At 44.0% G+C, this 12,636-nt stretch overlaps 1 protein-coding gene across 3 annotated transcripts in view; it reads left to right on the top strand.

The window, feature by feature from the left end:
* The window catches only part of LOC147441827 (LMBR1-like membrane protein), a 54,587-nt gene extending 44,376 nt beyond the window's left edge, over positions 1 to 10,211 (top strand). For all 3 annotated transcript variants that reach the window (XM_086528222.1, XM_086528221.1, XM_086528219.1), the window contains 6 exons: positions 8,056 to 8,231; positions 8,307 to 8,437; positions 8,530 to 8,620; positions 8,721 to 8,934; positions 9,057 to 9,163; positions 9,252 to 10,211. In XM_086528222.1, coding sequence (XP_086384348.1) covers positions 8,056 to 8,231; positions 8,307 to 8,437; positions 8,530 to 8,620; positions 8,721 to 8,934; positions 9,057 to 9,163; positions 9,252 to 9,788 — 1,256 coding nt within the window. In that variant the 3' untranslated portion in view covers positions 9,789 to 10,211. The remainder of the gene's footprint in view (positions 1 to 8,055; positions 8,232 to 8,306; positions 8,438 to 8,529; positions 8,621 to 8,720; positions 8,935 to 9,056; positions 9,164 to 9,251) is intronic.
* Positions 10,212 to 12,636: the final 2,425 nt, after the last annotated feature.

Below are 12,636 nucleotides of genomic sequence, written 5' to 3'. Positions count from 1 at the left end.
GTGAGGCATGCGGCCAAACACCTCAAGGGAATTGCAAGTACTTGGTGGTATACCAAAGCTTTGCAAGGAATTCACAACAAGACTTAGATTCAATTCAAGGTTGAATTTTTGGACAAATTTTTTTCCTCTATGCTTTGAGGAAGGCATCAAAGAAGATTGGGATCGGTTTGTCCGATAGGAGCACGAGCGAGTCATGGATTATGTGAATGAGTATTTGTTCACTCTTTCCAAGGTGGCTCCATTCTTGAACCTCTTTGAGGAAGACATGATAAAGAAGTTTAACGAAGGACTTTTGCCCGAATTTTTTTTAAACGCATCCGCAAGATACTTTGTAGCAGATGGTGGAGTCGGCATTACAAGCTGAAAGTGTACACCTCAGTGTACATAGAATCTAATCCCCACAGTGGGACGGGAACCATTGAACACAAAAACAATGAATTTTTGTTACCTCTTCTCGAAGGATACATTGCTATCCGGAGAAAGTTTGGAGTAAGGGAATTCAATCTAACTCCTGAGTTCTTGAATAGAAGACCCTCAAATTTTAAGTGAGAGGGCAGGTCTTTGATCAAAGTTAAATCTTTGAGGAATTCATAAACTGCGTATTGCTTTTATGCAGGAGATATGCATGTGTCTAACCAGAACAATCACTCTCGAGTGTTTATGAGAGTAGAATTGAGTTGAAACATTGCTTTATGCGATGGATTGGTCTGCTCAAATATTCGGAAGGTCAACTATTGATCTCATATCCGGTAGTTCACCAACAAATTACCTGCTACTGCGGGTAGGACGGCAAAAAGGAAGGAACCATTTCAAGATTTCAACCAAGAAAAGCTTTCACTAAGCTTGAGTACCTTATGAATCAACACCCCCTACCGGGTCAGGGAAGACATGTAGTGCTTTTCGCACAAGTGAATGAACACTCTCCTTACAAGGGAAGGAACAAGTGATGACTACGGCCTGTGCTCGAGGAATCCAAGGATTGAAATCCTAGATTATTTGATGAGCGGGTTTTGCTCTAAGATCGAGCCAAGGGATCGTCAAGTTGAGCGTCTTCGCTCTAAGGATCTTATGAAGGGAAGGTAATTTCCCAGGTTCACCGAAACTCTAACACAACTTAAGAATTATGTACACTTTTGAGTACATGGATAACACATGAAGATGCAGACCTATGCCAAGGAACTGGACGAGAGTTTGTTATACTCTCTTGAGCGCCTTTTTGCGCGCAAGGATATTTCGACACAAGAATCTCTATTTGAGATGTGTTCGGTAGAAGGAATTTGTGTTTCTCTACGGAGAAGAGGTTTTCTGATGGTCGTTGATCATTGAGTACGTTATGTGCTTTTACCATTACAGTAGCAACTTTTGGTTGCGGTATATGTTTCTCTATGAGCATGTCAAGTAGCATTTACACGTTGATGGAATAAATTCGAACTATTATGTTCGTAAGAATAAAGTTCGCCAACCGTTTCAAAATGGTAAGAATTACATATGGGAGAACATCCCTGAGAATCAAAGAGGGTTCGCTCTATTGTGAACCGGGTTTGAACGTACGTTGAGAAAATGCTATGGCTAGAATCCTATCTGCTTGAGATTTTGCAAGGCGTCATTGATGCTCGCAAGGTGAATCATTTTTTATGATTCTGTAAGGAAGAGACTCTAATGGGCATCTGGAAAACACTGCTGGTGGTAATAACTTGCAGGAGGAAAAAATTGGAAGGAAGTGCCACCGTGCACAAGGAATCTTCGGATTGGAACCGTCCGTCTACGTTGAGCGACGGCCCGGAATAAGAACCTTCTTTAAGGTGATCACAAATTGTGAAAGAAAGACATCAAGCTTAATGCTCTATGACTTGGGCATTCCCTATGTGGGAGGACACAAGAGGCTTAATACCCTCTGGACTAACAGCGCAGGATTATGTGTAAGGACATATACCTAGATTGATTTCTAGGAAGATTATTCTTCTCGAATTTGAGAAGACGGAATCAAGTTAACAGTCTCAGACAAGGAAACTTTGGATCAGAACAATTGGCCTACCCAAAGCAAAGGCCCGGAATAAGAACTTACTTTGGTAAGATGACACACTTTGTCTGCCGCAGGAAGATTCACATGAGCTTAATGTTCTCGACATGCCCTATGCGGGAGGACAAAAGAGGTTTAATATCCTCAGGACTAATAACGCAAGGTTATGCGCAAGGACATAGACCTAAATTGATTTTTAGGAGGATTATTCTTCTCGGGATTGAGAAGGTGGAATTGAGTTAACAGATTCTCGGAAAGACGCGAATGACGAGTTCTTACATGGCTCGTAAGTTTGATGAATGGTGAAGGATATCTTCGAGGTACTAGAGGAAGGACATGAATTGGTAAGATAAGTATTGAATTATGAATTTTTTTGTTTAATTTACTTTTTAAGTTCTCTACTGAGAAAGGACCAGCTTAACTCACCATTGAGCAAGATTTGGAGTTTCTCCCCGGCATTTCATTTGGACCTCTACAGTTGAGGACAACTGTTTATAAGTGAGAGGGACGCTGCTAAATTGGCTTTATCTGACATAAAAATAATTCTAAATGAATTTTTGGATTTATAAGTGAGAGGGTTTTCTCGCTTGGAACACCAGGAAAAATAATTTTAAATGAATTATTGGAATTTTGAGTGAGGGTTTTTCTCACTGGAGACATCCGAGTACAGAGTATTCCTAGTGCATCATTCAAAGTAATGACGGGAGCACTGAGAACGGGAATATATGTAAGGCCACCAGGAACGGGTACTTTTGATGCGTCACATCGGATGGGTAACAGGGAGCATCGGAAAGAAGTATCCGACCATCCGGGAACGAACATCTCTGATGCGTCATAGGATGGGTGACATAGAGCATCGTGAAGGAGATTGTACCGTAAGTTCGGTAGGAAAGGACTAGGTGATGGGTATTCTTGATGCATCACAAGGTGGGTGACGGGTGCATCGGAAAGGGAATATTCATAGTCAGGAGGAAATCCCGGACTGTGTTAGAATTGTGCACAAGGAAAAGCAAGCACGTGAATGAAGATGGGTTCAAAGGAAACATTGAGGAAAAACAAATGCTTTTTGAGAAAGCGGGATTGCTTTTCGGGAAAGCAGATGCTTTCCCGCGAGGAAGTCTATGTCTGCATTGCAACTGTGCATGTGATTACATCCAGGGACGCCTGGGAAGTGCTGTGAAAGCATTGTTTTTAACTTATAAGGTTTTATTGAGTTTTTGGGCAGATTCAGATTATTTTTAAAATATGCCGGCCGCCCACTTAATAAGTGGGCAGCCATCGATAAATAAGGTAACAGATCAGCCAGTGTTTTCTCTCTCTCTTTTTCTGGCAGAGCAGCGCAAAGGAAAAAAAAAAAAAAAGGCCACGATCTCTACGCGGTCAGGAGATATAAAAGCATCACATGCCCTCACTTAGGGAAGGAGGATCAGTTTTTGCAAGAAGGAGATGTTGTTGCAGAGTTCACCTGCAAAGAAGACGTTTGCCGGTGATGCCCACGACTGTCCCAAGTGTACCCGATGTCGCCAAGACCGAGTGCGCGAGTTCCCTCGCGAAGAAGTGCCTACGGAGCATGTTTACATCGCGACAAGCTGCTGTTTTGCTCTGTTTTCAGCCCATAAACGTTGTAGACGGGGCTGATTCACGAGAAGGAACCCGAGAACACACCTCTTTTGTGTGTAGGTTTGGAAGAGAGGATTTTCTATGTAGAGACCTCTTCAGGGGAATTGCTTTTCGAGAGTGTTTCGAGCATCGAGACTTTGAAGGTAACGATTTTCATGTTATGATCTCTGAGTATTGGATTGCAGGTGTACTTCCTCTTCCTGAGGGAGTAGGAGCAGAGGAAGGCATGAGCCTCTGTAGGAGAAAAGCGCTTTGAGGAACTAGAGCGAGATCAGCCCAAGGGTTTCTTACCCGAGTTTGGGAAGTAGGTCCACGGATCGGAGAGAGGTAGTCTCTCAAGTTGTGATCCGGAAGTTGGGATTCCCAAGTAAGGACTTCGTGTCCGGGAAAGCAGAGTTGTTCTGCGGGAAGAGGACTCTAGAAACAGAGTTGGAAAAGAGAGTTGCAGGGATGTCATGCCCTGAGTCTAGAAGGTTAGATCCAGAGGCGAGAACCTTGGTTCTCAAGGATTTGGAATAAGGAACGGAAGTTCCTTGGAATAGGGTTTTGCCCTAGGAATCAGAAGCCGAGGCTTCCGGGAACCATCAAGTCTTATTCTAGAACGAACGTGGTAATACGTTCGCTTCAAGTTCTTGTATAGACTTCTCCTCAGTAATAAAGATACTATTACGGGGGGAGGGCCAGCCCATCTTTTGGTCCCCAGTATTGTGTCGATCTTCTCACTCTCTATCTCTCTCTCTCTATCTATTTCTCTCTATATCCTTTGCTTCAGTAATAAGTGATAAATTCTATTTATCTGAATGTATTTTATATTGTTATGCGCTCCGGTTTGTGACAGCAGCCCGTAGAGCTACATCCTCTGTCCAAGAATCCTCATGTACAAAATACATAGCAAGGATCTCTGAGTGTCAGCAAATAGATGCACCACAACGTGCCTGCAACCCGCTGCATCCGGTGGCGTCACGCTAAACTTTGCAAGAGGCCAAAGTGTCTGTACCAGATCTGTCACCCCTAAGTCCAGTGTGGTGTGAGAACTCAGTACCCTGAATCTGGAGCTAGTCAAGAACTGTGTGCAGGGTCCACTCTGTAGGATCCCTACCCCACAACGGGAAGGAGAAACCCACCGCTGTGTCCAAAGCCTCAATGCCTCGAGCTGCAAGAAAGAGGACGTGGACTCGAAAGCAAGTCTCCTCCAGGTGAGGAGAAGAGTCACCCAGGAACCGTGTGAAGCTCTTGTCGAAGAAGTCCCTCAAAGCTATCTAGGGATTGCTGCAAAAGGAGATGTCTGTACCAGAAAAGGCGGCCTCAGATGGGATTGTCCCTCTCGAGCCACACTGCTCGTAGCGAAAGTACTACGAAGAGATCGCCTCGTGGCAGACGTGTCTAGTCCCTTGCGTCTGAGGAGGAGTGAAGGAGGGGTCGGGAGATGAGGCTGTGGGCCCCGCTGGGGAGAGAGGAGGGACGGGAAGCGGGGGTGGAGGTGGAGGATTGGGAGGAGGCGGGGCGGCAACGTCTGAGGGAGGAGGAGGTGGAGGCGGAGGATATGAAGTGGACGGAGCCTCCTCAAGCGGGTCCTGCTGAAGGGGGTCAAAATGGTTCCCTGTCGGAACCCAGTGTTGCTGAGCTGCAGAAGGTCGGCCACCAGGGGGAGTAGTGGGGCGAGCCTGCTCTGTCGGCGGCGGCCAGGCACGCCAGCTGTCTGATCGTTGGTCTCTGTCGAGGTACCAGCCCGTGCGTCCTGTGTATCTGGTTGTTGGGCATGTGTAGCCTTGGGAGGCTGCGTATGCGCTATGGGTCGAGATCTCCTGCGAGGACAAGCCTTTGCTAAATGGCCCATTTGTCTGCAAATGAAACACTGATTCGGGAGACCCGAATACTCCACACTCTGTTCGATCCAACCCCCACTCACCCGAGGCAGCAGTACCACCTTCGGGAGGGAGTGTGTGTCTCGAACAAGAACCCACACAGTAGGTAAGCCTGCGGCCTTGGCCACAACTAAAGCTGCAGTGCACGGAGACTCGAGAACTGTCCCGAACATGGAACCAATCCTGGGGAGAAGAGGGAGGTACTCTCGCCTCAGGCCTGGGAAGCTGACCGAATTCGGCCAGTCGGCCTCCTCGCCAAGCACATCTGTAGGAGGGTCAAAACCATGATGCCATGTCTAAAGTAAGCTCGAGCTGCTCGGATGCCGAGCGGGCTCATCGAAATCACCTTGGCCGTCATCTGAGACTCGAACTCTATCTGGTAGTACCCTCTCCCGAGGATCTGGACATCGGTGATCTTGCCCACATCGGAGAGAAGGCGGGCCTGAAGTAGATTGCGAACCTCACCCCCGCTGGGCCGAGTGCCAATGATCTTGCAAATAACCGAAGCGGCTTGCAAGTGGAAGGGTCGGCTCCGTGGTGTCGGGCGAGGGGTCTTTCTGAGGTGGAGCAGAAGCGGCCATTCTGTGTCTGCTGCTAAATCGAGAAGGGCGATGGTGATGAGATACTCACAGTAGGCTGAAATATCGTCTACTTGCGAGCTGAGAAAGTGACGTGAAGGCAGATAGCAGGACGCTGAGGCGGGCGGGCGCGAGGCTGGGGTGGGTGGGCGTGGGGCTGAGGCGGGCAGGCTGCGCGCTGGGAGCAACTGTGCGCAGAGTAGGCAGCGGCAGGGTAGTGCGCAGCGCGAGGGAGGAGGGAGGAGGTGTGAGCAATGGCGAGGGGGGTTTGCAGGTGTGTGCGCAGGGGGGGCGTGAGCAGCAGTGAGCTATTCCACCACTCCATCTTCTTTATAAAGGACACCTTCCGAAAAGAAGAAATCGGCAAAAATGTATCCCAAAAAGGTTTCCTATATATGGCCAAAGTTCCATCTTCTTGCAGCAGCCAATGATTCCGAGCTGTAATGACGTCGGGTCTCGCACTGTTGTGTCAACCAAATTGAAGAAAACAGTTTCTTAAAATTGATCCACTTGGTTGGTGCTTTGCTGTAAGGCAGAAGAGTGGACCACCATGTGAGAGCATTTACCTTCGGAAAGATGCCGCCTTTTGCACTTTAGCTTTTGTAAAGTTGCAAAGTGGTGTCAAACTCTTGTATGAAAGGAGCTCGAGAAGAATCCTTGTAGCTTGAAAAAGTATCAAACTTCATTGGCTGGCCACCATTTTTGAAAACCTTTCGCCCCTTCTTCTCCATGTTGTCATATTGGGAAGCTCGTAGCAGATCGTTCTTCTTTTTACCAAAAATCATCCGAACAGTGTAAGTATCATTATCCGATCTGTGAGAGGTGGAAGATGTATTGTCCTCCGAAACGCTAGAATGCTTCTTGTGCTTTCTAGACTTGCTTTTCTTATTCTTTCTTCTCTTTGACCGTCTTTTCTCACCCTCGCTGGATTGGAAGTGGAAGAACACGAAGAGTTGGGATCATCTTCAAAGTGAACACGTCTGCTATTTATCTTAGATCCCTTTGCTGCAAGATTCTCAAAAGTAGATTTCCGACGGAAATAACTGGCATAATTCTTTGCCCCTTGTAAGATAGCTTGCTGCCGTTGTTAGAGTCCCGGTTGGTCTTATATGTATCCTCGCTGGAATTGGGAATCTCATCTTCGTCTACAAAAATGTAGTAGGACTCTGTTCCTCTTTGCTGGATTCATTGTTGGAACCCATTTGTGCTCCACAAAGTTGGATAGTATCCTTTGTAGGAGAAGAATTGACTGAGCTTTGATACCACTGTAACTGGCTTGGACACTTGGACGCGAATCTTCAACAACACACGAAGAGAACTAAAAGAACTTTAACAATTGAATTGCAGAAGAAGAGAAGTTGACACAAAGCGGCAGAGTTCCGCTTCCAAATGCACTGGCCCCAAAGTCTGGCGCCACTTCTTTTGAATTGATAATTACAGAGTACAACTGCCAGAGGAGCTACTCTGCAACTGTGTAACCATACTCGACTCTACAGATTGGTTCCTCAAGGCTCACTTATAAAGAGTCCGATGAAAAGCAGAAGTCCAAAAACAGGGCGCGCCAAAAGCTATCACAGCTAAAAACAGTATCCCTTCAAATAGCTTACTGGTGCTGAATTTGGAACCCCTTGCAGAGCACACAGAATGCAATTAGCAAAGGTCTCACACTAAGACTCTGTGAGTGCAGGCATGTCTGTGAGGGGTTTTGCCTTTGTGGTTGCACAGAGTGGAATCAGAAAGGTCTCTCACCTGGACTTATGACTCTATAAGGGTTTTACCCTTTCTGCTTTGTATTCTGGTTTTCAACTATGTTGGTTTGATTATTCATGCATCTGAGCATTCGCCAGGGTACTGAAGGTCAGTTATAGTGTGTGTAAATATGTATGTGTTGAGCTTGAATGTGGAAATTACTTGTTTGTTGGTTTCTATATATTTTGGTGAATCCCCCTCATCATTGTTTATCTCTTGGCAGAATGGTTCTGGCGTTGCTCTCTTAAGCAACTGCTGCAGCGTGCACTTGCATTTGCGTTGGGTTCTATGAGTTTCGCGCTGCTGTTTGCGGAAGCGACATTGCTGCCAAACAAAGTAGATTTGTCCCTCTTCTCCCTGTTAATAAAGGCTTTGGACCAGCAAGAGATACTTGTGCAGGTTTGTGTTGCTGCTACTATGTACTAATTGAGGTTTGCGCTTCCTTATTATGCTCTGTTATTTGGCAAGCTGTAGACTGTGGCATTTATTCCTCTCATGTACATGTGCGCTTGCACATATTTCTCGCTTTTCAAGTTGGGGATGTTCACATTCTATTATCTGACTCCAAAATACACAAGTTCAGTCAGCCTACTGATGATATGCTCGTAAGTCAACAAATCTAAAGATCAGTTTAATAGACTTTTGCTTGCGTTTTATACTGATCTGAGAATGTCATCATATCTTGTATCTGGTGTAGAATGGTTGCTCGCTATGCAGCTCCAATCGCCTATAATTTCCTGAATTTACTGCGTCTCGGTGATGGAAATACTGAGACCACATTTGAAAAGGTGGTGCATTAACTTGAAAATAGATCCAGCAATTTATTGTCAGTTTTTGGTCTTACAAGTGTAGGGAAGGCTTTCTCATGCAGTTGTCCTGACTTTACAGAGAATGGGGAAGATGGATGAAGCAGCTCCTTTTTTTAACGACAGCTTCAATAGAATATATCCCTTGTTCATGGTGGTGTACACTATCCTCATTGCAAGCAACTTTTTTGATCGGATAATAAATTTTTTTGGCAGTTGGCATAAATTCCTGTTTAAGCTAGACACTGAAGATGCAGATGGATTTGACACATCAGGCCTTATAATTCTTCATAAAGGCAGGAATGCTTCTATATACAATAGCATGTCTTGTTTAGTGGTTTGCTATGGGTTTACTATTGTTTTGTCACAGGTCAAGGTACTTTCTATGGATATTTGATTTTCTGCTTGCATTCTGCAGAACGAGGTTGGATGGAACAGGGACATAGCATCGGCGAGAATGTAGTCCCTCTTGCAAGAAATTTTGCCAATTTAAGTGGAGACATCGAAGCTGAGGCAATGTTGATGGTAAGTAGTTACTTGAATGTTCTGTCAGGAGTATTGGCTCATCGATTGAAAGTATCTCTTTTTTTTCCCTTTTATGGTTTCCTTCTAGAAATCTGCTGATGTAAAATTGAAAGAGGATTTACAATCCAAGTACAAGACACCACAATTTGACAAAAATGGATCACGAGCCAATGGTAATCTCAAGATTGAACCGACAGAAGAGTACCGAGGTGCTTATGCCACAAGAAGCTCAACTGCAGCAAAGTACTTATCAGGAAAGAGCAAGGCTCTTCTAAATTCCTCAGAATCAGCAAGGTCAACCCACAGTATGAATACGAGGAGCGACCAGGAAAACCCTTCAACGACCATGAATGGGCAACCTACAACTGTAGCAGGCCCTTTCTCTACCGGATTAAAGTGGGATGCTTTGAAGTCTGGGTTTCAAGATTTAAAATCAAATCTAGCAGGCAAGAGGTTTGCACCTTTAAGACAGACGGATGAAACCCGCCCTCGCCTAGCAAGGCCACAGCCTTCCTCAGCAGACACATTGGAGAGTATTTTTGAGAATTTGAAGCGAAAGCCAAGCAGTCGAGATTTTGATGATGATGCCATGGATTTGAGCCTTCTAAATTCTGCCCCAAGATAGCACTTTTCCAGTTCTCCCTATATTTATAATTGTGATAGCGGGTGGAGAAAGCTCACACATTTGTCATTTGATATTGCTGGTCACAGGTAAATGTGCCCAGAAGAGCACTAAGGAAGCGGAGCACGAACAGCAAGCAGATTTACAAGTGATCGGGGTATTCATCCTGTTGTTGTAAATTGTTTATAGTACCCTGATGATCACGGGGGGAAGTCGATGCTATTCTAAGTTTGACTTTTGGGCACCACCATTATAATGAATTTAAACATGGCTGGTGCAACACAGGTGACAGCTTGTAAACGGACCAATGAGTTGCCAGAGTAATGGTCTCCTGCATATATTTGAAGTATGAGAAATTAACTGTATCATAAACAACTCATTATTTTCACATGCGCCTAACAAGTCCTCGAGCGTTCTAATATTGTCTCTGCTGACAATCTGCACCTATCAGTTACCTCTGCATATGATAGGGTCAATAGAATGGGATGACGGAGACAACTTTTGAACCAGGTGGCATGGAAATACAGATTAAAAGCCGATAGTAGAATTAGCATGAACGCTTTGGGAAGCTTGAATGAACGCTTTGGGAAGCTCACCGTATTTTTTGTGGACATGTCTCATGTTTTGGGATACGTTCATTCTTATTAATCACTTCTTGTTTAGATACCTCCATTGCCCCCCCTCCTTGAGGGAGATTCCCCTCTTGCTTGGATAATGCAGGTCTACTCTTCTTGGAGTAATCATTCTTGAGCTGCAATGACACCAAAGCCAAGTAAATTAAAGATCTTTATAACGATATGTAGAGTTTGGTCATTAGTTAAGTAGTGCTAGGTGACCAATTGACTTTTGTCCTTTAAGGCATCATGTTATTGATAGCTATCCTGGTTGCAGATATTCTATATAAAAGCCTATAATATTTTTTTAATTATTGAAAGGATATTGCCTACTATTCATTAAAGCATCGTGTTGTCACTAGCTATGTTGATTGTGGATATCTATACCAAGCCTTTCAATTGTCTCTTTCATGATAAGGATATTATTTGTAAGAGTTGGTTCTCTATGTTGCAGTGGTATATTTTTTGACTTGCTTTGCATGTACATATGTTGGCTTCTCCATTGATGTTGGGTCTTTCATTTGGACATCTTCTTGGTCTAGTATCGCTTGGATTCTAGCTTGAACCTTCAAAGTTGTACAAATATCTCAATGCAGTAATTTTCTTTTCTATTTAATGTCCTGTAATGTGTTTGAAGTTGTGAAAAAATAGAAGAGGAGTGATCTTTATCTCAAGTATGCACACAACCAAGAGAACACCCAATGGAGATGGAGTTCGAAAGATGCTTCTCCACTACTCAAAATGATAAAATGGTCTACAAAAAATACACATAATAGAGAGACGATAACAAACAATTTGAAACCTTTAATGAGTGAGATTGCAAGATAAGGGCCATCACTTTTAGGACATGGAAACAGTCAGTTGACTCCTAATGAGCTAATCAATGGCACACAAGAAGAGGCAACTCCCTTGAGGGCTTGAATGTCTTATGTGAGACCAAAGCCATGGATTGGCATTCTCCATCCCACTTCTACGTTGCAATCTTACAACCCATGGATTATCAATCCATTGCTCTATCGATAGACTTAGCTAATTTGAAACAAGAATGGGCACCCCACTACGTAGTTCTTATAAATCATTACTAAGCCATTGTTTAAATTTTGACTATTGTATCGGTAGACACCTCAACCCTTGTGCTACTAGATATTGGATTAAAAGCCAACATTTCTCTTATGAGACCTCCCCCAACTATAAGTTGTTCTTATAAAAGAAGAAGAAGAATTGAATGTCCAATTTGTAAATTATTCCACTGGGCTCAAGTCACCTTAATCGTACGAAATGAAATTTTCATAGCAGTCAACCTTGTATGGCTCGACTAAATCAAAGTGTCCATGTTGATATCTTGATACATGGTTGCATTTGGGTGGTGTCTAATGTATAGGGGTAAACACTCTTTGATTAAAGTGAGTATAGCATACATTTGAAGGGTTGGAAATGGAAATTTCTTCAAACTAATTGGTGAGGTGAATAAGTCTTTAGTTCTCTACATAGGGCACCAAATTATAATTCTTTGAGAAGATAAGGCCTAGGCCAGATATTTAGTTTTCAATCTCAAAGGTCAGCAGATTTATGCATAACACAAGGAAGCATTGGTAGGCTATCAAGAGGAGCTTTCACCACTTGAGTGGCACTTTACATCTTCTTAAGGGGGGATCATCGCCACTAGATTTACATGCTTTTTGGATTCAAATTAGGCTGGTTTTTATGACACATGAGTGTCCACAAGTGGTTTTTGTTTAATGCTATGCAGTCCATGCTATCATTGTTGAGCAAGATGCAACCCGCTGAAAAAAGTTGTGAAATTGAATACAAGGTAGTCTTCACAACTATGGATGAGTGTGTATGGCTCAGATGCCTAATGGATGATTTGGGTGTTGGAGAGGACACTACCAACATCATCTACCTTGACAGTTTGAGTGCATTGGCAATTGCAAATACCCAACTTTTTATGCTCGCACAAAGCACATTAAGGTGCATTATCACTATGTCAGAGAGAGATTCTCTGCAAGAGAGACCATCTCGGCTTATGTGCCGACACATGACAACCTTGTAGATCTATTCACAAAGGCATTGCCTCATGAGAAGTTTGAAGCTTTTCGCAAAGCTTTGGAGCTTGCTTCCCTTTGTGGATTGATCATGTCCTTAGGGCATGGCACTTCCCTATACAATATGTGTGAGCTCTAGTTCACCACATCACTCCCAGGGGGGATTTGTTACCATAAATGTGGTAGTGATGT

Source organism: Adiantum capillus-veneris, chromosome 14, assembly GCF_014529385.1.
Source record: "Adiantum capillus-veneris isolate H3 chromosome 14, ASM1452938v2, whole genome shotgun sequence".
Lineage (NCBI taxonomy): Eukaryota > Viridiplantae > Streptophyta > Polypodiopsida > Polypodiales > Pteridaceae > Adiantum > Adiantum capillus-veneris.
The sequence above is the reverse complement of the archived record's forward strand: the minus strand, read 5'-3'. Positions and strand labels throughout refer to the sequence as shown.